General features: G+C 37.7%; 1 protein-coding gene across 11 annotated transcripts in view; it reads right to left on the bottom strand.

Moving 5' to 3' along the window:
• The window catches only part of TNS3 (tensin 3), a 249233-nt gene that overhangs the window by 164422 nt on the left and 58191 nt on the right, over positions 1-26620 (bottom strand). For 9 of the 11 annotated variants that reach the window (XM_072853455.1, XM_072853450.1, XM_072853451.1 and 6 more), the window contains 2 exons: positions 20485-20596; positions 6473-6510 (listed from right to left, as the gene is read on the bottom strand). In XM_072853455.1, coding sequence (XP_072709556.1) covers positions 6473-6510; positions 20485-20596 — 150 coding nt within the window. The remainder of the gene's footprint in view (positions 1-6472; positions 6511-20484; positions 20597-26620) is intronic. The other 2 variants (XM_072853458.1, XM_072853459.1) reach the window with 1 other exon arrangement.

Below are 26620 nucleotides of genomic sequence, written 5' to 3'. Positions count from 1 at the left end.
AGAATATGAGCATGTATATATGTCAGCCACTTGGTGGGAACCATTACATTAGACATCATTTCAGGAGTCTATACTAAATTTCAGGAAGGTAAATGAAGCAATAGTCCACCTGATTTGCCCTGGAACTTTTGGCAAGGATGACAAAAAATATGCCATCTCTTTTCCTCAACCTTACACAAGAGAGAAGGATCTTTCCTTCTTGCTCCAAAAACACACAAGAGAAATTGGCATATGGCAGTGCACCATATATCTACCTCCTAAGTGTCTGTCCCACTGGACTGCCAAGGACCACTGATTCTCTTCACAGGGCAGAAGTATCTGCCTTCATGCCCATCCACTGCAAGAGCCAGAGCCCAGCCTTACAACCTTAACAAGGCTGCCCCAAGTAAGCACAAGGTTTATTCACAAACCAGTCCAAGAAGTGCCCAAGTGACAAAAGTCAATAGAGCCTTTTGAGAGCCAATACAGCTTGTGCTTTAAATGTCCAAACTGAAAATATCTGACCAATATTAGTCTCTCTATATATACAGATATATAGAGATAGGTAGATAGAAGGTTCTTTATTTTCACAATACAAGTTGAACATGCAACCCAAAACCAACTGTCACTCCTTGCTAATTTTTATTGCTGTGATTACTGTCACTCTCCCTTCTATAGCACTGCTAGTCACGTTTTTTACAGTAATTCAAGTTAAATTTTTGTTTATTTCTATGCATTTTTCTGTAATCATGTTCATATTTCCTAGACTATTAAAGAGACTAAGAAAGAAAAAGATTAGGGTATAACAAGGGACTACGGATTTGGCGGCAGTGGGGAGCCTTCCTTCACTCATCTTCAATCAGCAACAGCTTAAACAGTTTAAAGAAAAAGGAAGGGCAGGGTCAAGGGAAGAATTACATTTTCTCAGATACAAATGCCTAGAAAAAAAGAATTAGAAAAAACATGGCCTTTGAGAAAAGTAGCAGGACAAAGTGTCACGTCAGAGTTTATACCTTTTATGATTAAAACAATTTTGGTGGCTTTATAAATGATAAAATGCTAAAAACATATTAGAAAACTGTTATTTCCCTACAAGAAATAAACTACAGAATTTGAAAGTAATAAATTGTTTGGTCTAGCTTTACCAGCATTCAAGTGGCATACTACGGCTCAGGAAACTAGTCTAAACAAGGATTTTAGACCATTAATAGAAAATTCTGAAGCTTTGATTAAATCTGCACTCCACTGAGATGTCTAAGACAGCTTCTTGAAAGGTGAAGGAGGAAGTGTGCTGAATCAAACCCATATATAAATAAATTAATCTTACTGGAAATGGAAAAAGGCATAGAGCCATCTGCCTGGGATATTTGTTTCTTTGAAACATAATTTCAGACTAGCAAAGAATCAAACTGTAAACTTCTTTATATCAAATTATGTAAAGAAAATGTCTTTTTGGCTTAAGCATAGCAAAAATACCTTCCAGGTTGAACTGAGGATACATGCAATGTTTGCTAGGCAAAGGCATAAAGCTGGATCACACCTGATTCAGCAAAAGACTTCAACAAATACTTAAGCTTACCAATTGTAAGAGAATTTAAGCATTTGCTCACAAACTTAATAAAATCACTCAGTTCTCAAGAGGGAGAATTAGCATACAACAAACAGGTCAAGAAAATACAGTCAAAACATTCCCCCTTCTGCTTTCAGTCTTCCCACAGGACAGGAGGTAGAAACTGGTTTTCAAATTCCCAGACTTCAAAGAACAAAGTTGGCTAGAGTCATGAGATGATGGCGTTCAATGCCCAGCTCTATACCACATACCTAACTGACAGAGTAAAAGATGTAAAAAATGGTATCCCAGGACAGAGAGCTAAGTGAAAGCCTTGTGGTGGGACAAACAAGTATTCCTACATCACAGAGAGACATGCCCCAAGACGAAGCTACAAAGCAAAGGGGACTCAAGTTCCCAGAGCAAAATCCATGGGCATTAGACATGCTGTAGCTTCAGAAATCTCAGGGAACACTAATTAGGCATGTACATCTGAACAAATAGCCATACAGAAACATTTCCAAGTTAAACACACATAGACTGAGGCCATACAAGATAGTAATTACCTAAATGAACTGGGATTTATACAGCAAAACAAAATTCTTTCAGAATTCATTCTTACAATGTTTTTCAGAGTGAAAACAAAAATGTTGCCTTTTAGAAAGAGTTTTAAAATACAGGAATAGCAAACAGTTTCCTCTAGAGCGGTTTTCTGCCCCCATTACTTTAAAGAAAAAAAAGCAGAGATTACTAAAGCACAAAAAAAATATTTTTCTAGTAAACTGAGATAGTATTATATGCTGGTATAACGTAACAATTTGAAAGGTTGGCTTTAATTCTAAATAAGCCTGCTGCAAAACCAAACATATTATAATAGCTTATCTATGCAAGGTCAATAACAAGTTTATGAGGGCTGCCCATGATCAGAAGAAGCATCACTATGGTCCAGCAAGTTAACAACACATCAGTACCGTTCAAGCAGGGCAGCATTTTTAGGCTCTCTTTTCTATCAACACGCAGAAAAGTATGGTTCATCAGGCCTCCTTGATGAGCATGCATATATGTCAGCAGGACAACACCTCACTATGAGTATGTACAGCCAGAATACTAGAAAAGTCACATTACAGATACAACCATGTGTCTTTCTATTACAGATACAACCACGTGCCTTTCTATTACAGATACAACCATGTGTCTTTGCTCTGAGGCTCAGAGCAACAGGGCTGTCCTAGCTCAGCACTGCCAATGCACACCATGCTGATGGGTGCAGAAGAGGCCCATCAAGCAGTACACAGGCAAAACAGCTGTCCTGCGAGGCTGTACTGAAATCAAATGCTTCTACAGACCCCAGTGCACACCAAGATCTCTGACATTGCACTGGCAGGGATGCAGCAGACAGTTTCACAAATAGGTTATGAGAGTTCGCACAGGCTACAGGAGTTGAGGGACATGTTCAGAGCAGACTGATGGACCAGCTCATTTGCAGCACAGTCCACTTGGAGCTCTATCTCCCAGGATACGATTAGATTGCTTCAGTCCTGAGTAACCTCGCTGCTTTTTATCTGAACAAACTTGCCTGGGAGACTTGTTCACATATTCATTGCTCTCTGTGTGAAATACTGCTTCCTGACATCTGTTCTGAATTTGTGGATCCTTAATTTCCATTAGTTCATCCCTGTAGCCATGCACCCACCCTCCCTTTCAGGGCTAAACTGCAAATAGTAACCTGACAGAGATGGATATATCTCAAAGTTTTATATCCAGACATACACTACATTCACTTTTTTGTTTGTTTTTCTTTCCACAGACAATTCCAAGACAGCGGAATTTGGGCTTTTGGAACTTTTTTTGGTTGGGTTTTTGGGTAACTTTCTTTTACAGCTCATCCAATTTTCACACTGGTATCCATCCACACCATCTAGTGGATTTATGCTACATAATTTCAAATATTATAATCTTTCTGCAACTGGTATAACGGCACCAAATGCAACAGCCTAAATTGGTGCAAACTAATCTCTGCTTCTTTTCTTTTGTTTTTGCCACTTCAGATTTTCTTCCAGTTGTGCCCTAGCTTTTGAAATACTACTACACTGCTTGCCTGCATTTGTTATTTTGTACTCAATTATGTCAGGGGCAACTAGAAAACCCTCACAGAACTGGTTCAGGGTTCATCCTACAAGGCAGCAGCTGACACCCCAAACAATTCCAAAACGTGATTCTTCCTTCATTTGTACCTTCTGATCAAATTCAGAGTTTACTTTATTTTCAGGTCTGCATAAACTTTATTTTCGTCTATGATTTATATAACAAGAAACATGTTTTTCATTTGCAAGCATAATAGTGGTATCGTCTTGAGAAACTCTTGAAAACCTGCATTGTAGTGTTGCCAGTGTAAGGCCTGAGGTGCTGTTTTTACCTGAACACATTTATGACATTATCTGTTTTGTTACGGGGCTTTATGGCTAGACTTGCACATAATAATGCTTTTATGAACACTCATGACCCCAGTAGTCTTTTGAGTAATGCTCTACTGTGCTGATGCATTATTCTTTTCCAAAATGACTACAGGATCTTGCAAGTGCAACGTTCTTCGTTCTCACTCACTCCCTTTCCACATGACTGTCAGCTGACTAACTGCTTACACGTTTTGTCTTGGGGAATGTTTAACTAATGCAAAAATAGTTACACCCCATAAAATGTGGACAGGGTAGTTCTATAGAAAATGCAGGGAGTAATACTTGTCTTGGAGGTAAAATATATTCTAGGGAGAAGAGAGACTTGCCAGATCAGCTGGAGTCCATGAAACTCTTTCCACACACCTGGATCTGAATCAGTGCATATGATTATGGCTACAGGTATCCTGAAGGTTGCCACATCCTTAGATGGTCTTAGTACATTCTCAGTCCAGCTTAAAAACCACCATAGATATTCCTGCCTTAAACTGATAACCAAATGAAAATATGGATGCCATTTTAGGCAATAAAGGCAAAATTCAGATCTGAATTGGGATGAATGATGTAACACGATTATATACAACATTGCTGTGAGCCTCATATAAGTAGTCAGAAAATAAAAGACTTGTAGAAAAATTCTCAATTTAAGATACTTTTTGGCTTACTATTTCTCTGAAAATCAGAAAAAAGCCGCTTGTAAGAAATAAGCGATTATTAAATTTGGTCTTGTTCCCGTACCTTATTTTTCTATCTTCTGTAATACATGCTAGTAATTTCTTTTCAATTATTTAACAACCATAAAATATATCAGTATCTCAATGATAGTTACACTACTATATACTTTTGGCACTCCATATATTAGTCTTTTCAACACTCAACACCCAAATGCCTGAGAGCATAAATACTAGTTGAAATATAGCTTCCCATTTTTAACATATGGCACACGTATGAAATTACTTGTCTCCAAAACAAGTTTAAGGAATTTCTTACCACAGTCTCCAGCATCATTTACATACCATCACCTCTGGAAACTCTAGACCTATGTAGCACCTACGCAAGCAAATCTGCAAGCTACCAATGTTATCAACAAACCAGATTCTTCCCCATGGAAGAAGGTAGAATTCCGTACTGCAAGTGGTATTTGCAGAACCAAAGCTACTGTGCAAAGAGGGATCAATTACACCATCTGGTCTAATAAGAAATACTTCTTTCTATTAAACTGTTTCCCTTCTACTTCTAGACCACCATTACTATATTATTATTACTAACCATTACTGAATGTATATAGTTGAGGAAAACCTTCAAAATGTAATACCTTACTTGCAAACTTAATTACCACTGCATGTACTTTATCATCTTACTTCATGAAAAACAAAATTCTGCATTTATTCAGTGTACCACATAACACAGCAATTTTCAAATGCACAAGTACCATTTTCCCATTTTCACTCAAAATGGGAGATGCTTAGCCAACTGACACTTGTATTTACTATAATTTCCCCAAATGGCCTGACAAACCTCCAAGTCCTTCACTAAGTAGAAGTTCTTCTCTTGAATTTAGTTATATTTCTTGGAAGCACTGAAACAAACAAATCTTTGCACAATGCCAAATATCAAGTCAACACAGATAGTAGGACTAGATCTGTGGTCTCCAGAAGCTCCGTGCTCTAACTACAAAAAATGCTGTCTTCATGGATAGCAAGTACTAATCAAAAGTTTTAGTTAAAAGCAGGGAATATTATGCCATGAGGGTGGCTCTGGTGAAATAAAGTAAAGGCCTCCAAGATTGCTAGATTTAGGCTGCAACACTCTGTAAATGTCTTTGATTTACACAAATCTAGGGATGGGAAAATTTTAAGTCATCTGAGACTATGGAAGTACTGATCTCACCTTGTGTGAAAGGGACTCAGAGTTTTTAAAAACTAACAAAAATATAGTAATGAAACTGAACTGGGTGGAAACTATCCACAGTAGACACTGAAAATAAATTAATAATATGCTTATACTTTTCATAATCCAATGCCAAAAGTTTGCCTTAAAATCTCTGTTGCTGTAAAAATTTTATATATATAGGGGGATATATATATACACACACACATTCACACACACACAGGTGTGTGTGTATATATATATTTATAGGTGTGTGTGTATACATATACACACCTTATTCACTCAGATACATTTTTTCTTTTCTGGTAGAACCGTGTGGTTTGTATTTCACCCACTTAACTTGCTGTTTTCAATGTGAAACATGTCCTCCTGTGGGAGGAATGAGAAACTCAACCACTGGTGCAGATGTTTTGACTACATAGGGACCTGGTTTTTATCAATAGCAAGAACAATACCCCAGGAAAAAAAAAATACTTTTTTAACAGCTAGTCATCTGACTTAGTAATCATCTTATTCTTAATTAGTTGATATAGCTTTTGTAGTCTCAACTTCAAATACATGTGGATCAACAACAAGAAGGGAGGCAAATAAATATGCTTACCTTTTCTTCACATTTCCTGTGGCACGCATACCTGCAAACTAAAACAAAAGCAAATAAAATATATGAGTAAAAGAGTGGGTGGATTCTCCCCTCCATTTCTTTAGATCAGCTTTCTACTAGAGATCTGGCCAAACTCAAGTCTGTAGATATAAAAGTACTTACATACTTCAAAACAAAACAAAAAACCCTAAAAAAATGCATTTAGTTTTTACCCATTCCTGAAAGATTAGTTAATTACAGCAATGTTATCACATTTGTGCATTCTATCAGTTTCTGATAACATATGTCTGGTTAAACTTCATGGGTTGATTGTCTTGACACCTACCTTTACAGCTTCACATGCACCAGAAGTGTTACCATCTAAATAACACAGATAGTAAGATCAAATTGTTCCCAATGTATCCTGTGAATCTTAGTCATATCACCGCTTCCAGAGACCCAAGACAAGCAGGGTGACTTCAAACTCACAAGTGACCACAACTGTTCAGACTTTAATGTCTGATTGTGAAATACAGTTTACACAATGTTCCAAACTACTTCCAAGAGGCAAGCACCTGATTTCTTTTAAATTCCTGCTGACCTAAGAGCAGGAAAGGATGAAATGTACTAGCAAGTTTAGATGCAGAAAACAGCACTTAACTTAAAAAGTAGCCAGATGAGCAGTGATGTAACTGTGATGCAACAGCATAATCGCTAAAATCTGACAGAGGCTGGTTTTAATAGATTTTTCCATTTATACGCACTTCTTTCTTTACTCTGAAATTTCCTTTATTTCCATGCAATGTCTGTCCTTCAGGTTACTGTGAGCTAAACTGTATTTTAAATTCAGGAAAAATTTACTTATTCAATCTCCAAGATCAGTAAAAGCTGCAGAATACCACAGAGGTTTAGCTGGAAGATTAACTGGGGCCTAATCTTAGACCACTAAAGCTGAAAGCCATGCTCATTCTCAGTGCTTCTACCAAGAGAAAGATATTCTACAGCCTGACTCAACAGAAAAGATACAGCTACCAAGATGTGAGGTCAGCAAATACATGACCATGCCCATTTCAGATTCAAGTGCATTGACTGCTGAATGAAAAACTCTCATGCTCCAGTCACTTCTCAGGTAAAAATAAGTAAGGCTTACTGACCCATTTTCTTATGCAATCTTGTAGGTGCTACGTTCACTTATTCTCCCCAGGTGTAAGTTAGGAACTAGTTCTTTGTTCATAGTGCTTCACAGGATCAAGAACCTTTATTCTAAAAATTTATTAGTGTTCACACAAATACACTACTCTAACTATCAGCATTGATAATGATCAATAACCACATACCACTTACAAACGCTGTCAACCTTAAAGCAAACAGAAAATAGTTTTTTATCCATGAGGAAAAACTTATTTTTCTTGCGTGACAGCATGGGGGATGCCCAAATTCATTAAGTGATTTCATGTACCAAAACTGCTTATTTAGTAGAATCCATATTTTAAATCAGCATGATTAGCTTTGACTTTGCAAAAGGCTAAAGATGCTCTAAAAATATGCATGCATATTATCTGTTTCCTCTATAACCTACTTTGAGATCTCCTGCAAAATGGTAGGGGGAAAAAAAAACAAACACAACACACCCCCCCCCCCCCCCCCAAAAAAAAGAGACAATCACAAAAAGTAAAGACTAAAACAGTAAATCCATCAGGAAGCCCTGATATTACAGACAAGGTTCTCATCTTCTTTACTGATGCTTAAGCCTAGATTTCTGGGGGGCAGGATGAAATACAAAACAAAAATAGATTTCATTCCATGACAACTTCCATGATTTTGCTACTGGCTCATGCAAAACCAAATCACAAATGTCACCAACAATACACAAAATCTTTATTAAACACATAGATAACAGTAAATGCAGCCATTGAGTTTTTTCAGTTTCCATGTACATGAAAAGTCAGTTTGCTGCTCTTGTGTAACACAACAGTACTGTCTTCACCGGAAAGAAACCACTGAAGTCAGATGTGAGTTTAGCATAGATAGCAACAACAAGACTGAATCTTACAGCAGCATCCCATTCAAACTCATAAGCAACACAGAAATATGGCATACAAACTCCATACATAATTAAAGGAAGAACACTTTACAAAGCATTGCTAAATTTATGAGATGCAAAGGAAACAAAGACTAAAGCCTCAAAAGATAATTAGCCAAATACACATCAGGTAAAGCTCCCTGACTGAAACAAACCACGTATTTTTTCAGGTATTTAAATCTGTAACATTCTGAGGATAGAGATCCAAGTCATTCATAAAAACAGCTTCACTCCTCCTCAGCATCCAGAAATACCCTATTCATATCTAAATCCAGCACTTTCATGGATTAGACTGTTAAGTCATTACCTTCACTCCCTCACTGTCTAATAAAGCTGATTATGATAATAAAACTGGATAGAAATAAGGACTCTGAAATGAGATCACTGACTGTCCAGATGCTGGGAGCAAACAAAGCATTCCTTTGTGCTCAGAAGCAGAAAGGAGATTCTCCCCCTTCCCTCTTGGGTGAACGTCAAACTGCTCATGGCATACGTTGCTCCTAAAAGGCACACCAGCTACATCCCAACAACAGAAATGGATCCCCAAGCATAACAGATCCAAACACCAATTCCCTTTTCTTGGCAGGTCTGAATTTCACTAGTAGACCAAATCTCTGCCCAGAACAAAACTTAAAATGACTGAGTCCATTTTGACAGACAGTTCTTGGCATTTACCAGATGCTCAAGTGTCCAAAGCATTTCACGTAATGTATGTATGTCCCACTGAGGTGCAGAAAGCGTCACAAGTTTTCATTTGCTGGTAAGGTAATCTTTTTATGTATATGAAGATCTATATAAGTATGTGTGTGCATATAAACATTTACAAATACACATATACATGTGTGAACATGTGTGAACATATGTACACAAATATATACATGCATATGTATGCATATACACACACTCCAGAAACCACAAAAGTCTTGTTTGTAGTAAACATACAAACATTTGCTAAAAACAACTAAAAAAAACAGGCAAAAAAAGAAAAAGGCTGTTAGCATAGAACATTGCTTAGGAATTAACAACTGACTGGAAGAAAGTATACCTTGGATCACTAATCTGCAGCCAATTATCAATCTCTAGATGATAATTCCTACCAAGAATTTTATAGCTACTGTGGTCGAGTCATGAGAATAAACTTTGAGGTTGTTTTTAAAGTACAGCTAGAGTTAAGTCAGAGTACCTTTAAACTAATTTGTCCTTCTATTTTCTTGTCTCCTCTGTTTCCCACACCCTCCATCCCTTCTCTGGAAGAGAGGGGAAAGAAATAGGAAAAAAAAATATATATATATACACACATGGCGGGGGGGGGGAGGATGAATGGAATAAGAGTGAATGGAATAAGGGGCGTGCTGCAGCAGTCACAACTCTCCAAGTATCTGAGCATAGAAGAGTTAGTGGAGAGAAGCACCACTGCCTTTCCAGGCACATCCTTTTACAATGCAATTCATATGGTTTTCTGCACTATAGCTGCTAACATCATGAACAGTGAGAGATCCCTTCACCAACACTAGCAAATTAACCACTCACCCACAGAGAAAAATCAATTTGCTTGATACTTCATTACTTAGAATTCATCTTGCCACAGCTAATGCTACTACCTCGCAGAACTATCCTGCCTGGATGGTTGCACCCCCTCAGCCCAAGGCTGGTTTTGTCTCAGCCCAAGCATTTACAGTACTTGCAAAGAGACAGATTACCTCAATCATTAGATTGCCAGAGAGACTGAATCATGTTTCAATATGCCGGCTGTTTTTATGGAAAGCCTTGAATAGTAGACAGATGCACTTTCAGAAAATTTTTAAAACCAAAAAAGCAGTATTATACCACAATCGTGTAACTTATGCCCTTTCAGTGCAACAAACATGCAATGCAAAAACATATGAACAACTGAGCATACTCACAGTACATCAATTGTTCAGGAAAATACATGCAACTTACAGTTAAAAGGTCTCAACAAGCAGCTTCTACTGAATGCTGGCATTCTTCAGGCAAAGCTTACAAGTGAAACAGCACTCGGCTCTTCTCAGGACTACAGCCCAAGTGTATTCAAATTTAAAAATGTGCCTGAAACAGTCCGGAGGACTTAATCAATGTCACACTCAGCAAGGCTACTTCAGTTCTTCAACTGAACAGCTGAATGCCTGCATCCCACACATCAGCTCTCGTCAAATACCAGACTTTCCAAATTTGTGTTTAAGGATTGTGGCATCAGTTCCAAGAACAACTGTCCCAAGCTGGCTGGCAATGAAATGGAGGCCAAGCCATATTTAGTCAATTTACTACACTTCAAAACAGTTCCTAAACAATAGCTCTGAGAATCCATTTTTTTTAAAAGGGGAAGAAAGAGAGGGAAGGGGAAAAAAAAAAAAAAAAGACATTTCTTTGCATCAAAATGAAGATGTGCTAACTCCTGCAAGTTAACAATACTGCTGCCAGGGTAAAGACAGAAGGATAAGCATAATGAATCTTATTTTTCAGACTTAAACTCAAAAGTTTTTATGAAATGAAAGTTCTTCTTACATTCAGGGACGTAAGATGCTCTCTGAAAACCAGTAGCAATGTATTTACAAAGCAAGAAAGTACTTCTGTACTAACCACAGAATGATTTATGGTTTACCAGGACAAAGAGCTTAAGCTTTTCTCTGTGTGGTAAGGGCTTCTCACCTTGTCACATTTTAGCATTTAATGGACATATGGCATGGCAATATATTCCATATATTCCCTACAAACATTCTGTCACACTGTACATGCAGTGAATATTAAAACATGACTAGTTTACAAGGACAACCTCCCACTTAACCTCAGCTTTTATCAAGTGATTCTCCATGGTGGGTTTTTGTGTGTTTGTTTTTAAACAACTCTACGTATGGCAAGGGTACAAACAAGATAATTCAGAAATCTTCTTGGGGCAGAAACTATAAATAGAGAATCTAAGAGATGTAACTCAGTTTAATACCTTACTGATCCCTAAGAAAGGTTGCTTGCCCCAAAAGCATGTACTATAGAGCTCTTAATATTCATTTTTAACTTCCTGGTGAAAAATAATAAATTAGGATACCAAATTACAGGCCTAGCTGCTTGAAAGATGCTTTCTTTCCCTCAGCATCTCCAACTCAGCTTCCCCAAAACAGACACATGCTATTACAGCTATTTTTTGACAGGAATAGAAGAGTCCTTGATGATCCAAAATAAAATGTAATCTAAACCAATCGTATAAAAAGATTTGTGTAATCAAGACTTAGTTTTTATAGTTCCCAATTCCAGTCTTCTCTCTTAATACTACAGAAAGATGGGTGTCAGAGTGTCACAGGAGTGGTAAAGCCCCACCATTTTAGTAACTAGGCTAGTGATACCACTACTGAGCAACATCTCCCTCCTGCAGGAAATGTTTTGCACCAAATCCCAGGTCTGTCATTAGCTCTGAAGAAAAGATGTTTTCCTTTTTTCAGAAACCAAATCAAGATGTTTTAACAAATGCATAGCAAAGCCACCAGAACAGGGTCTTTTCCAGGCAGAGCTTGGTATAGAAAGACATCCATGACCAAAATGTCCCAAATGGAGAGAACTGTGAAACTTGCTGGCCATTTATATTTTGACAAGGGTTTAGTAACATTGTCATCAGATTACTAGAAAAAACTCTCACCAACACACATACGCTTTTTTGCTGACCTGTTCCTACCAGCTCTGCAACAATTCAACTCAAGATAAAGATCCAAAATGAAAGCAGTATGAAAAGCAGACACATGGAAATTATTAACTGTAGCATTAAAAATAAGATGGCACGCAGTCTTGCGTGGGGCAGAGATGCCTTTGGGTGGGGGAAGAGTCCTCTAGCTGGAAATATTGGGCTTCAGCTGCAAAAGTAAACACTTTTATTTTTAAGAAGTTATCAGAGTCACATGCCAAAGATGTCGCAAGTCTAAAAGCCACACTACAGCAACATCATCTGCTGGTGCATTTCCTGTGCCTCAAACATTTTCCTATATTTTCTTCTGGTCTTTTTTCATATTCAGCCAAGCATTGTCTCTTCATCTGAATATTGCTCCCAGCACTTCATGACAGGGATTGCAGACATTGTTTTTGAAGATGAAGCCTAAAGACAGTTATGGGAAATTTGTGCAAAGCTTCATAATTTTTTACTTGGGGTGCCTATACAGTAAAGAGTGTTGTGAATGAGCTTTCCTGCAGATGAAATATTCCACTTGCTGTTGCTGACAACAGCAGTGAAAAAACTTTATTGAGAGAAAAATATTTTGGCACTACTGCTGCAATAGTATGTCTGTTCTTTTCCTTTATTCCCACCTTCTTCCTGTCTTGTAGAAAGAATCTTGACCACCAAGGTTTTTTGGGGTTTGTTTTTGTTTGGTTGTTTGTCGTCCCCCCCCCCCCCCCCCATAGGATTTATAGTCTAATTTTAACTCATGGGTGGCTTTGTTTGTAATTTCCCATAGATGCTGTTACAAAGGCAGAACATGAGCACAGTGAAAACGTTTTCACATTTTTAAAAATAAAGTACTCATACAGCAACTTTTTCTCATCTTTTTAAGCTACACTTGCAAGTCAGGTAGGAAATGATTAAACTTTAATCCAGTTTGGAACCAAAGGTTATTTTTAGACCTCCTCCCTCCAGCTGAACAGACAACCCCAAGTTGCAACATTTCATCCACAAAACCATTTCAACCAGACTATGGTTTACTGTAGCCAGCAACCCACATGAAACAAACAAACAAAAAAAATGGCTGGACTGTCTCCAGGTTTGCTGCAGACAGTGCAAGAACTGTAAGATCTCAAAAGCTTGCACGCCCGTAATAATCTTGAAAACATATCCTGCATAAATTATGCTAAGAGCAAGGATCAGAGAAAAAAAAGAGATATTGGCTTAAAATGGGTGATCTTCAAAATAAGAAAGCCAATGTTGTTAAAAACTTATTTATTATGTGGATAAAATAAGATTAGGTGGATGAGCCCTAATGGGCTTGGAAGGTTTGATTCACAGCTGTTCTTAAGCTCCTACAGAAAACTTAAGTGACAAAGACCTTCACCAGAAGAGAAAACAATACAGGATATGCAAAGGAGATAATCAACATGATCCTCCAAATATTTATAGAGTTGTAGGCATGTTTTCCAAGGATATTTTTTAAACCTCTTAATGACAATAGATGGGGACTCTCCATAAAATCAGCTAACAACTCCCCCTCTTACCTATTTACAAGTTTCAGATCCTGAATGTGTCTAAATGGAGTTATGTCTGTAGCCCAGCTTAGTTTCTTGAAGCTTTCTTCACGTACCAGAACAAACTCTTCAGCATTACTTACAACACATTTCTTCACCCATCTCTTCTTTATTTAAACTTTATCTTCCTATACATTATTTGTCTCCTATGGTAGTTCCCCCTCCCCCCCACCTTGTTTTGAAGCCAATTAGAAGCATGAGGTTTTAGCCAAATGCATCAAGATTTACTTTGAGGTTCCCTTCCCCACATGGCATATCAAGTTCATCACACTCAAATTATATTATAATGATAGTAGCATTTCATTTCAGATTTTTGTGTTAGAGCAGATAATTCTAACTTCAATTTACCCTTAGGAACTTTGGGTTCTCTTCAAGCGGGCTAAGTTTATAAAATTGCAGGTATACCAGATCACATAGCAATCATAGGTTTTCCTGGAAAAAATGCAGTGGGGACCACATGGGATCACATTACTTTGCGCCTTTTTTTTTTTAATTTATTAGCTGTGATGAACAGAAGCTGCAGCTTTTTAGAAACTTTAGTGGTTTGAACTTTAACTTTAAAATAATTTTTATAACCACAGATCAAATTCTGGCATGACTAAGTCGGTCCTTATGAGGTAAACAAACAGGGAACTCATGTTTTCACTACAGACAACTTTCTGAAAAATAATCTAATATCTGTGCCGCAGCTATCTGCTATGAACATTAAACATTCCACTAGAGGTTTTTGCCTTGTGTATTTTTTATTTTTAAATTAGTATAAACTTATCTTAGAGATTTCTGCTAAAATTCCTCCTCCCTCCCCCAGTTCCCACTGGGGTAACACCACACCATCAAAGGATGTCAATTTTACAGCTTGTCTCATCTCCAGAGAGGGCTGTGTTCAGCCAGGATGCTTGTGTATGACTTGTGTAATGCCTACTAATTACAGTGGCTTCTTCCGTATCTCTGTATGCTCCAATAAGTCTTTATTCATCCTTCCCTTTCATGTCTTTGCTGTTGTTATGCACATAGCTTCCATGTTCTGCTAAGCTCTGTGCTGAAATATGAATGCATAGCTTGTACAGCTGTGTTAATTAGAATACATTTTACTAGTCCAGTGGAAGTTGCTATTTACTGCGTGCACCTTTTTTCTAGAGAAGAGGGGCTGACCTTCCCAGGCTTCTGGTGTCACAGATGGGCTGCAGTCCATGTTTCTCTTTCCAGCCTCCTCCCCCTCAGAACAGTACATGCTGTGTCACTCATATCCAGGTCAACATCCAGCCATTTCTGAGGGGTTCCTAAAAAGACTTCTCTGCTGCCACTAGATCAATTCATGCAGTCTCCCTTGGACATCCTTCCAGATACCTTTCACAAACAAGGCTGATGGTCAAATGAGGTTTTATAGCAAGAACCTGGGTCCTTACTCAACCCATCCTTGTTTGGGCATTCCATAATCCCTCTTCCTTGGAGTTCACAGCAGCTACAAGCTATTAATATGCTCTAGGGATAACAGACCACACTCCTTAGTCCTACAGCCTGCATATCTGGGTTTACATGTAGTTGTCTGTCTGCCATATCACCAAATGTTGGTTGTAACTGAAAACATACAGTGCTAGCAAAAAGAAATTATGTCTCATTTTCTCACAAGCTCATATACCTTTTAAATTTAGAGGTAATTAGCAGTTAATTGCTTAGGAAAATAGTAAGGTTTTCTGCTGTTTCTTGATGAGTCTGAGCCATACAAGAGATCCACCATTACGAGTCTTAAAAGTATTAACTGAAGCAGTTATCTTAAAACCATCTTAAAACAGTCCCACAGAAGGCAATACAATTTGCTGGATCAGTGCTCAAGAAAACATGTAAGTGTACATACAAACATCACACAGAAAGCAAGAGTGATACGATGAAAAATTATTTTAATTTGATGACAGTCTTTTCATTCTCTCAAAGATCTCCTGAATTATAATACTAATATAATTATATGGGTATGCCTATTGCCATAATTAACCATAAGATGGTTATGTTATAGTTATACTGAAGTTACAGTTAATATATATATGTATTATAAGATCAATAGATGGATAGATCTCATAATACATCCATATAAGTGCCTAGTAATACAGGATCTTATTTCACAGGGATCACTCCATGGAAACCAGGGAGACACAAACACCTCTACCCCACAAATACACACTACATGCTTCACCATTTAGAGTCAACTGTAATGCCACTCGGCCAAGCAGGATACAAATTCCTTTGGCATTTCTAGCTTTCTCATTTGTCTGCCAGAACTGTAACCACAGACATGCTTTGCACATTATTAAGATATTAATATGTTATTACTGAACTTAGCACCTACTGAAAGATAGAGTACATAAATCACCTATCATATAAGATTAAATATGCATATATTTACACACACAGTACGCACAAACAAGCTTTAAGAACAGTTTGTCAGCTCCAAATGAGTCTCAATATAAAAATGTATTTTGTCTTGCCAGAAGCAATGAACGTTTGATTAAATATAGAGAACTCTTTGTATCGGGTAACTCCAACTAACCCAAAATGAGATTTTAAGTGGATCGCCAGCCGTGACCACAAGCACGATCACAAACAAGCAGACGAATTTCAAAGGAAAATACCAAACCTCTTTAAAAGAAAAACAGCTCCAACTGTCTTCAGATCCTGATCTATGGTCTGTAAGCGGCTGGAAGCTCTTGATTAAACACAGATATTGTAATTTGATGACAAAATGTACTTTCTACTATCACTTCATGCTACATGCTCAAGGAAACAGTCCAGGACTTAGTTACTGTAAGCCAATCAACACATGTACGAGACCATATGTTAACATGCCTTACAAGACAGAAGCTATTATACAGATTAATTTTAAGTAAAGAAGGTGAATTGTATTCTTTATTACACTCAGCTTGCACACAATAGCATGGTAAGCATTTCTCTGCTTACAATATAGCTAACAGTACTGGTCAATGTAATTTAACACCTCTTTGGCTAGCATTTATACATGAGAAAGTTCAAAATATCAGGAAGAAAGCAAAATACACATGTAGTCAAATCATCAAGGAAAAAAGCTTTCATGAAAAAATAAAAAAAACTGAGGAACTAAAATTCTACAAGCGCTCCTATTGGGATCACTCCAATACATATTCCCAAAACCAACATATTCCTGGCTAGGTTAGATTAACAAAAAGATACTCAGTTCATTCAAACTACCATGAATTGCTTTAAGTTCAAAATCTAGTTCATGGAATGCTTTGTATTGCATGTAAAGCCTCACTAGCAGCACCTAAACATGTTAACTTAATTATCAACTGGAGGGGAGAGGAGTTTTATCAACAGAAATTTATAAAGTGCTTCAATTCTTCATACTTATTTCACCCATCAATACTCTGAGAGCTAAGAAATAATACTGCATTATTTAAAACTACTCAAATTTCCCAAATCTAGTCTCCAGTTTTTAAATTGCCAGAAAAGTACTTTCTAGAGATTGGAAGATTCAGAGCATCTAAAAAGCTCTCTGTTCTACACTGAGTCATTTGATCACAACACAACAAAGATAAATTATAAAAAGCATAGGAAAATAAAGTAAAATAGAAATAAAAATGAAATTTATATTTTACATATATAAAATATAAAAGAAATATAAAAAATAGAAATTCACATGGAAAATACATAGAAATTGTATAGAAATACATTCACATAGAAATTACATAATTTTGACAGCTTGTTTACAAATAAAGTAAAATACTGAATATTCAATATCTAGGGTAAGTAGCTTAAAAAAAATTAAAAGGCTTTTGTTACACTGCAGCCCTTTGGCTAACTATGTAAATGTGCATGATTAGGATGTATATCCGCCCAGCCCTGAATTAAAATTAACTGTACTGCAGGGAAGATCAAACCAGAGCTCAAAAGCACATGAGTTTCAGTTAGTGCTGCAGAGACATGGGGAGTCATGTGGTCCTTGGTTTACTGCAGAATGTGCAGGTACTGTAGAAATCAATCAACAGCTGTTTGTCCTTTCTTCATAAGAAGAAGCTGCATCAAAGACACAGCTACAAACATACTTACCAGGTAGGGAGACAGCCAGGAGCTTCCCCTTCTTCAAATCTGCCTTTCCTTTTTGCCACTGTTTTTGTAGAGCTTGTTAAAAATAAATTCACTGTAACTCAGTATGCTTTACTGAGGTGGACTGAAGTATACAAGGACAAAGGCACATCATCATTCAAGCGTACCTTTCAGTCAATCATTCATTTTTCATAGAAACCTTTAGGCACTGCATTCAGACCTGGCTACTAGCAAAGGACACATTTTGCAAGACAGAGGTAAACAACACACCTCCAAAATGACTGCCACATACTAACAAAAACTTATCTAACCAACACAACACCCAGTTATAGCTTTTTTTTCTTTCAACAAGTAGATGATTCATTGCTAGATAAACAGCAAATACTATGTAGTGACCATTCTGGAGCCTTTCCCCTCCCCTCATTTCTCTTGACACGTAACTTTCCTTTAACTGATAAGATGTTATAGTCTGGAAGGAACCTGCAGTCTGTACAAAGAGCTATTATTTTCTGAGGAGAAACTCTTAATAAGCAAGATTTTCTCATTAATACATAAAGGAACTTTATTTCTTCTTAACTAAAGGCTTTTCTTCTCCCTCCCCTCCCCCCAACGCCAACTTGCTCACTTTCATTCAGCAACATCAGGGAGAATTTACCAGAAGCAGCAGCACCAGGATTTGGCTCTGAAACAGCTGGTTTATTTTTCTTCATATTAACAGAGTTTCACAGTACTAGGGTACATTTCAAGTACTGCAGTGCTGGCAAGGAAACAGACAACTTTTAGTTCTATCTTTTCAAAAACTCTGCTTTATAAAGCCCATGGCTGTAAGTTAAAATACAAATAGGTTCTTATTAAACTGAAAATACTTAAGAGTCATCACTTCACTCTGTGCAACTCTGTTGCTCCCATCCCACAGGTAAGTATCAAGCAACTAACAATCAAAATGTACCAGCAGCAAAGGTGGATGGTGGGTCTGCCTAGTGCTCACATCAACAAGAGGGGCTATGGGATACTATCAAGGGGCTCCTTCTGAATATTGCACCCAGAAACCTAGAGAAAATTATCCCAGACTTAGACATGGACATAGATGTATCATAGCCATGAATGTATTGGTTTGGGGAGTGTGTTGGAGGGATCCCTGTAGGAGTGCTTGTAGAATTTTAGTTCCTCAGGTTTTTTGTTTTTCCTGAAAGCTTTTTTCCTTGATGGTTTGAATACATATGTGAATTTTGCTTTCTTCCTGATATTTTGAACCTTGTATAGCCAAAGAGGTGTTAAATTATGTTGGCAGGTACTGTTAGTCTCTGTATTTGAACCAAAGCTATCATACACTGGGGCAAAAGGAAAACTTGCTCAGACTCATCCTAACCTCTGACCTGTTTACAAGATATATGGTAAATCTCTTAGCACCTTTGGTAGGTAAGCACACTGACACAGCTTTTGCAAATTTGATACTTCTAGCTTCGGGCTGTGAGAACTCAAATTCAGAGCAAAATGGCAAACATTTTTTTCTGTTCCCACCCCCAAGGCCTTTCCCTTCAAAGTACTGATTCTCTCCTGCTACAGTGCTTTTTACACTGAAACTGATCAAGTGGGTCTTCAGGCAGTTCCTTTACTAAGCAGGCTTCCTTCCAACAATACTGCTTCTGCTAAGTTGAAAACAACTAAATCCTAAGAGCTTTGAAACCAACCTTCATAAGGACAGACAGAAGAAATATGTTAAATACATACATACATAACTACCACTCCTATGATGATAACTGTAATGCTAAACAAGTGATGTATTTTACATTTAGCTGTTCATCTGCAGTCTGCCACAGGAAACGGCCACATTCCTTCCACATCCAAATCTCTCACCTCCCTCTCAATCCCTCAGAGGGATCCTAAGGTGTCTGAAGAATATGGGATGGAGGATGTGGGAGAAAGAACTGGGAAGTCGTGCAAACACCTCTAAGTGAAAACAGCGACTATGCTTTGGATGAAGAGACAATAGCATTCTCTTACTAGGAGGCAAACCACGCATGCGGCAAGTAAAGAGACTGTTTTATTAACATGGAATAACAGGAGTTGAATATTAACCAGGCTAAACCAGGGGATCGAAACCCCTACCCCTGGACAACTTGCAGAAAGGACCTATGGAGTTTTCCCAAGATTTAATTCCGCCACAGGTATCCCATGGAGAAGAGGCAAGTATGCTCAATTCTACATAGCAAGGGAGAAGAGTGAGGGAAAACAGCAGTAAGGAGCAGGCAGCAATCCCTGAGGTGGCTGAGTCTCTGCAGTCTGTGCATCCAGGAGGACGATCTCTTTATTGTTTCTGTGAGTGATTAGACTGAATGACATTAGACTGTGCACACCTCCCTCACATGCTCCTCAGAGAGCCTCCACAGGCATTGCCTTATTCTGGAACCTGCCTGAATAGCACAGTAATAAAAGCACATCATTATACAAGTCCAATTACCTACTCCCCAACAAAAAGCAGGGAACACTATTGTACAAAGGAAGAAAATAAATCGAGGTAACATTTATATTTAGAGTCCAGGGGGAATTCCAGAAACATGGATTCCTAGAAACTTTAACATCAATATAAAATCAATTTCCTTTACACAGCAAGAAAGTAAACAGCACATCGTATGTTACTCACCTCTGCAGGAAATGCCTTGACTATCAATTACTTGTTTGCAGATTCCACAAATTTTGGATTTCTTGAAAGACTTGTTTTTGAAGGTGTGAGACCTTGAAGCTGTTTCTTGAGGCTGGAAGCAAAGGGAATAACATCAGACCTTCCCTCAGCTTTTGAGTCATACTTCTAAGTGAAATACAGGTAATTTTAAATTAAATGTAACAGTAGTGTGTCAGTAGTATAATAGCAGTATGTCAAAGTGCTCTCTCTCTCTCTCATCCTCACTCTTACTCAATAACATGAGATTTCCACTCTCAAGTATGGGAAGCAACAGAGTGTGAAGAACCGCTCACATATCAGGACACAGACACCGCAAGACATTATTTATCATAACTTCAGAATTCACTCTATGACTTATCTTTTAAGAGGAAATACAGAATAATCTCTATTATATGAACCAACAACCTTCTGATCCAAGGTCTTATCTACATAAAAAAAATTTACATTGGTTCAGCTTAAACTTGTTAAAAATAACATAAGTAATGCTCTATCACAGTAGCCAATTTAACTCATCTGGTGCAGAAGACACCTTGGGCTTTACATTTAATAAATGAAAAACGTCCATGCAAGCTGACTTTGGCACAGATTGCTAACTTTAAAATCACTTTTGCTTCTTTCTTGCCCATGAGAAGTACACTAGTTTAAAGTCTGTACTTTAAACTAGTGTACTTTTATAAAGTAATAATAAGTAATAAGTAATTGGTAATTAAAAAATAAGTAAATAGTAAGTAATAATAAAGTGATATTATTTCCACAGTGTGTCACAGTAACTGAAATATCATGTTAAAATATAACGCAATAATGAAATTTCTAATTGGGGACAGAACTGTAAAAGTCAATACCATATATGCAATGGATATTATATGGTTTCTATAACTTAGGCAACATTTAGGTAACACAACAGAGGGGTCTACCAAAAGACTATGACAGAGTCAGTATCTCCTCTGGAAGGGTACAACAACCTACATTTTCATTGGCAGATTTTTTGGAAATATCAGTTATCTATTCAAAAGCAAAAAATATATTTCGCCAGACCATGAAAATCCCCAAATGATTCTTCACATTCCTCGTTTTCATTTCGCATTTGCACCTTACTGTCCTTAAATTCAGTACTGCAAACTGCATTCAACATTTCAACACGTGAGCTGAGCTTTAGCAGCACAAGCGTCTAGAAGCAGAAAGCTGTCCCTCCACACGCAGCCAGGTCAGGCCACCGCAGCGCCAGGCTTCCACCCATACGTCTGATGAGAAAGTTTCCCAGAGTGGTGCAACACACAAGTCTCCGGCAGTAAGGTAACATGGGATTTCTTTGTGGCTTTGAGCAATTCAACATGTGGCTCTAGGCAAAATGTTTACTGTCTCCAAAACTGTCTACAACACAGCTGCTCAGCAGGCACAAGAACAGCCACAAAAAAAAAAAAAAAAAAAAAAATCAATGTCACCTTCCAAGTACTGCCTCCACAAAGGCCTACCCGAAACTCCAGAGGAGCCCCGAGGAACACAAATGGCAGCGACTGACCACCCTGAGCAGGCCTGGGTGCTTGGAGGCCATGCTCACCAGTGGGGATGCAGAGTCAGCCTGATCTTAAGAATAGCTTCAGGAAACATTGTTGGTCTTACCCACAGTGTAAAGCCAAGATAATTAACAAACTCCCATGAACACCACGGTAGAAATTACTTAGGCTGAAGGAATACAACTCAGGCTGGACTCTCAGGAAAATCTTTCCACCAGTGAAGTGTATTAATCAGCAGAAATTAGTGAAAGAAATAGTAGAAGAGTCCATACCCTCGAAAGGCTGAAGCAGGGGATGAAACACTTGAGAAATACATTTGAATTGTAATTACAGTGCTTCATTAGACACTTCGATCACTCACTGGAGAAGCCAAAGTCAAATATTCCCCTGTAACCCCACTGCTGACATTTGTATCATGTAACTTCAGGTCAAATCAAAAGATGTTGTCAGAATTATGATTCATATTAAAAGTAAGCCATAAAGAAAAAGAACAGCTGAACTCCAGCATTATGTAGGAACACACTTGATAGAAAACAGATCAAATTTATTATTTTCAAAAAATCTCTGTCACAAATGGGTTTTTTGCATTTGAAAATACAGGAGATGTTTTTGAAGAGACAGAGGTCTAGGAGGAAGGAAAAGTGTCATTACATCCAGGTAACTTCACTAATCTGATATGAGGAGGTTCTGCACCATAATGGGTTCAGGCATCGTGCCCAAAGAGCTGAGTCCCCCATCTCCTCAGCCTCTTCTATGTAAAAAATTAGCAATGCCATCATCTCCGCTGGTTGCTGTAGTTTCTCTGCTTTGTAGATATCTAGACAAAAACCAGAATTCTCATTTCAGATTTTATCCACTCTTCTTCCCTGCAGAGTTCCACTTCTGGGTAAAGTTTACAGGACATGTCTGCAACTCTCTCTGAAAAGGACAGTTTTGCAGAGCTCACAGTTTTGAAGAAATTCATGGATAAACTTCACAGAAAGTTTATTCTGTATCTAGGCCTGCTTCTCCTTATTTCCTACCTCCCAAACATGTCTTCACAAGCTTCGACGCTTGCACTGTTCCAAAGCAAGACAACTGTCAAGAGAACTCACTGTTCAGATACTGGAGTTTACTGTAAGTAGGTCTTGACATTACTCGATCAACTAGTCAATCTGTCAATTTCATTTGTAATGTAAGCATCAGATAAAGTAGTTTTCCTCTGTGGCATTTTGGAAATATTCTGCAATGCAGCCTTTCCATCTGAATTTAAAAAGTGTGCATTTTTTTGTTCCCTGTTGTTCATTTTAAGTACATACCACTATGGGCTCTCTAAAATTCACTTAAACAGTTCGTTTAGGAGATTCAGTACTCACAGCCATTTATACAAGAACTCTGTATAATCTACTGTGAAACCTAGAGCAGCCTAGACCAAGGTTTCTTTGTTGTCACCTGGTACAGCCTTTATGGTTCTCCACTAAGGAAGATGCCAAGGAAAAAGAAAGGAAAGAAAGAAAAAAAAGAAAGGGAAAAAAAAAAGAAAGCAACCATGGCAGGCAGCAAGCAATGCTACTTTCATGAGGCTCAAGGCTGGAATCTAAACTGCATGTAATTGTTAGGAGCAAAAACTGGAAGAAAACAGTGCAGAACCACAGGTTACAGACTCAATTTTTGCCCAAGGAAGAGGCTGTAATTATGTCTGGTCTCAACTGCTAGCATTATGAAACTCTCTTTTGTTTACCACACAAGGAAGTATTTTTGGCCATGCTCTGCTCTCTATGGCACACAGAAATCTAATGAAGCTGAAAGTTTATCCCAGACTTGCATCGATGTAACACAAAAGACTGTAAAGATTTACATGGGCATCCTCAGCTATGATAAACTGCAAATACTCCTCATCATTGACCATTTTCATTATGTAGCAACATGCTGACCATCATCAGATAAAAAAAAATTCACAGCAACTCTGTAAAAGACTTTTGAGACACATAACATTTTGAGAAAAGCAGTTTACACAAAAAACACTCTCCAGATTTCAATTAAGCCAATACAGACTAAAGCACTCAAGATACACAACTTGGGTTTTGGCAATACTGATACAGCAATTCCTCCTTGGCAGAGACTTAACACGGGTTCATTACACCTATGGAAGATGCATTCACAATGTTATTCCCGAATACCATACTACATCATAACAGTTAATTATTCAATGAAGAATAGAACCAAGCAACATTTGGTTATTTCAACTCCAGGGTTCCAACATGTAAACTGCAATTGTGATACTGGTTCATTCTTTAAAAAGGTAGTCACAGGGCTTAGATTTTTTTATCAAAGAATCAAGCAAAATTAAACCTGTTTAAACAGCCTTCAAGAAAAGTGTATAACTATATTAATATATACACATGCTCAATTAAAAAAAAGAATAATCAAACTTAGCTGATTATTTATTACTTCTACAGAATCGGTTCCCTCCGAAGTCATCCAGGCACTGACTAAATTATACTTACGAGGAAATACAAGTATCAACATAAATAATTAGACTTTTTAAAGGAAGTTGTTAATTCCAGATGTTACTCTCTGTGGAGGGGAAAAAAGAGCCAGAAAACTGTTTGTACATTATTTCGCTATCTCCAAAACTTGTAACAATCCTTGTCATATATTCCAGCTAAGAAAAAAATTATAAACATGCATGCAAAGCCCCATTAACTGTCCCTATGTCAGACACTACTCCTGCTGAATTTTACATGGCCCATAAAAACCTTCTTAGCGCAGCAGCAAATTCATATAAAGCAAAGATGTTTTGTTCATTTCCCATCCACAGTCATGCAAATATGATCCCTTTTCCCTATCCTCTAAATAACTTACCAACCAATACTGCAATTTCCTGGGACTCTCTTTGTGCATTCTTCTACTCTCCAAAGTAGCTTTAAATCCACTGGCTGATATAATGCTTATGACTATTATTTTAAATACATGGAGGGAGGGAGTAGCAGTGTATTAGCAGAATGGGTATTTCACCTCCTTTTACCAGCTAGGGAAATTTCCATAGGGGATGTCCAAAAGAAAGTTCAAATACAGAATGACTGAAAACAGTCTTTATGAAAAGGCCGAGCCTCAGTTAAAAAACCTTTGCAAAACTAAGCCATATATCTATTTCTGTAAGATTGCTCAAAAAATAAATCACACGACTAAGGAAAAAACAGCACAGCTAGCTGAGGGGAATGCCAGACAACTCACCCCCTTTCAGCCCCTTCTGTTAAAGTTACTTGCCATTACTTCTGTCACCTCTCTACTTCCTCTCCTCCCATCTCTTACACAAAGTCTCCACAGCAAAAGTCCAATGATTTCTGCACAGTTACTTACAGCTCCCATGGAGAAATCAAAGAATAAAATCCCATCAGGTTACCTGCAGTTCCCCGTAACTAGCATTCCTGAAGCGAATACTGATGAGACAGGACTGCCCAGAATACAACAGTTGGTATTACTGGTAACACAAAATAGTTTAGAGCTTTTCTCTTTCCTCCCTGTAGCAAACAGCATTTTTAAGTTTCCTAGTCCTGAACCAGCATTCCACATTTGCTGCAAGTTTCAATTTCCAGAAAAATATTTAAGAGTGCCTACCATGCATACAGGCCAAGTAATAGGATATTATCCACCTACCCTCTAAAATGGCTTTTAGAACAACAGGGCTGACCACAACTTTTGGTAACTATAAAAAGTGATTATGTCAAAAGTCTCACTCACACAGGGACAAGATGGATATACAATGAAGAATCTTCCAGAAATAGCAAACACCATAACACATGAGATTCTCTGCAGCTCTTCCATATGAGAATAATTTATTGGAAAACATACTATTGCTTCAAAAATAGCACAGTATTTTAGCCAAATGACATTAACTGAACATATCACACACGTTTAAGTACACACACAACTACCACCAGTGAACATATAAATTTTGTAGAGCCCATGCTACATGACAAGAATACAGGATGGTGGCAAAAAAATGAAAAACACCAAAGGATTTTTACGCAAACTGAAATACGGCATTTTTGGTTGTTTCACTCACATTCAGAGATTATTTCTACAGTGACAGACATAGCATTATATATATATATACACACACATATATTTTACACACACACACAATAAAATGTACACAAATAGCTAGTTATACTACTATCACTACCATTTACTGTTACCAAACAAATTCAGAGGGATTGCAAAGACAAGAGAGTACTTGTTAAACACCCCATTTACTCCCCATTCATTCAAGACATTTCACAGAAAGACAAACAAGCAGCCCAAGCTAGACAAGAGAGATTTTACTTAGGATCATGCAGCCTGAGCTGGCTAATATCCCTCCCAGTGGAGTCTGCTCCTGATTTGTGACTCAAGTAAGGGCACATGGAGACGGTGGTGAGGAAAAAATGTCTCACTGAACCAGCTGAGTAAAGTTCATGTCAAGAGGAAAAAAATCGTATGATTTGGTAGTACAAAACTGCCTTACTGTATGAGCATAAGGGGCCAAAGAATAATAGAAAATGACAGAAGAGTACTTTTTTCCCCCCATTTAAAATATTTGGTGCTATAATTTTAAGCAG

The sequence above is a fragment of the Ciconia boyciana genome, chromosome 2 (genome assembly GCF_034638445.1).
Source record: "Ciconia boyciana chromosome 2, ASM3463844v1, whole genome shotgun sequence".
NCBI lineage: Eukaryota > Metazoa > Chordata > Aves > Ciconiiformes > Ciconiidae > Ciconia > Ciconia boyciana.
This window is presented reverse-complemented; position numbering and strand designations above follow the sequence as displayed.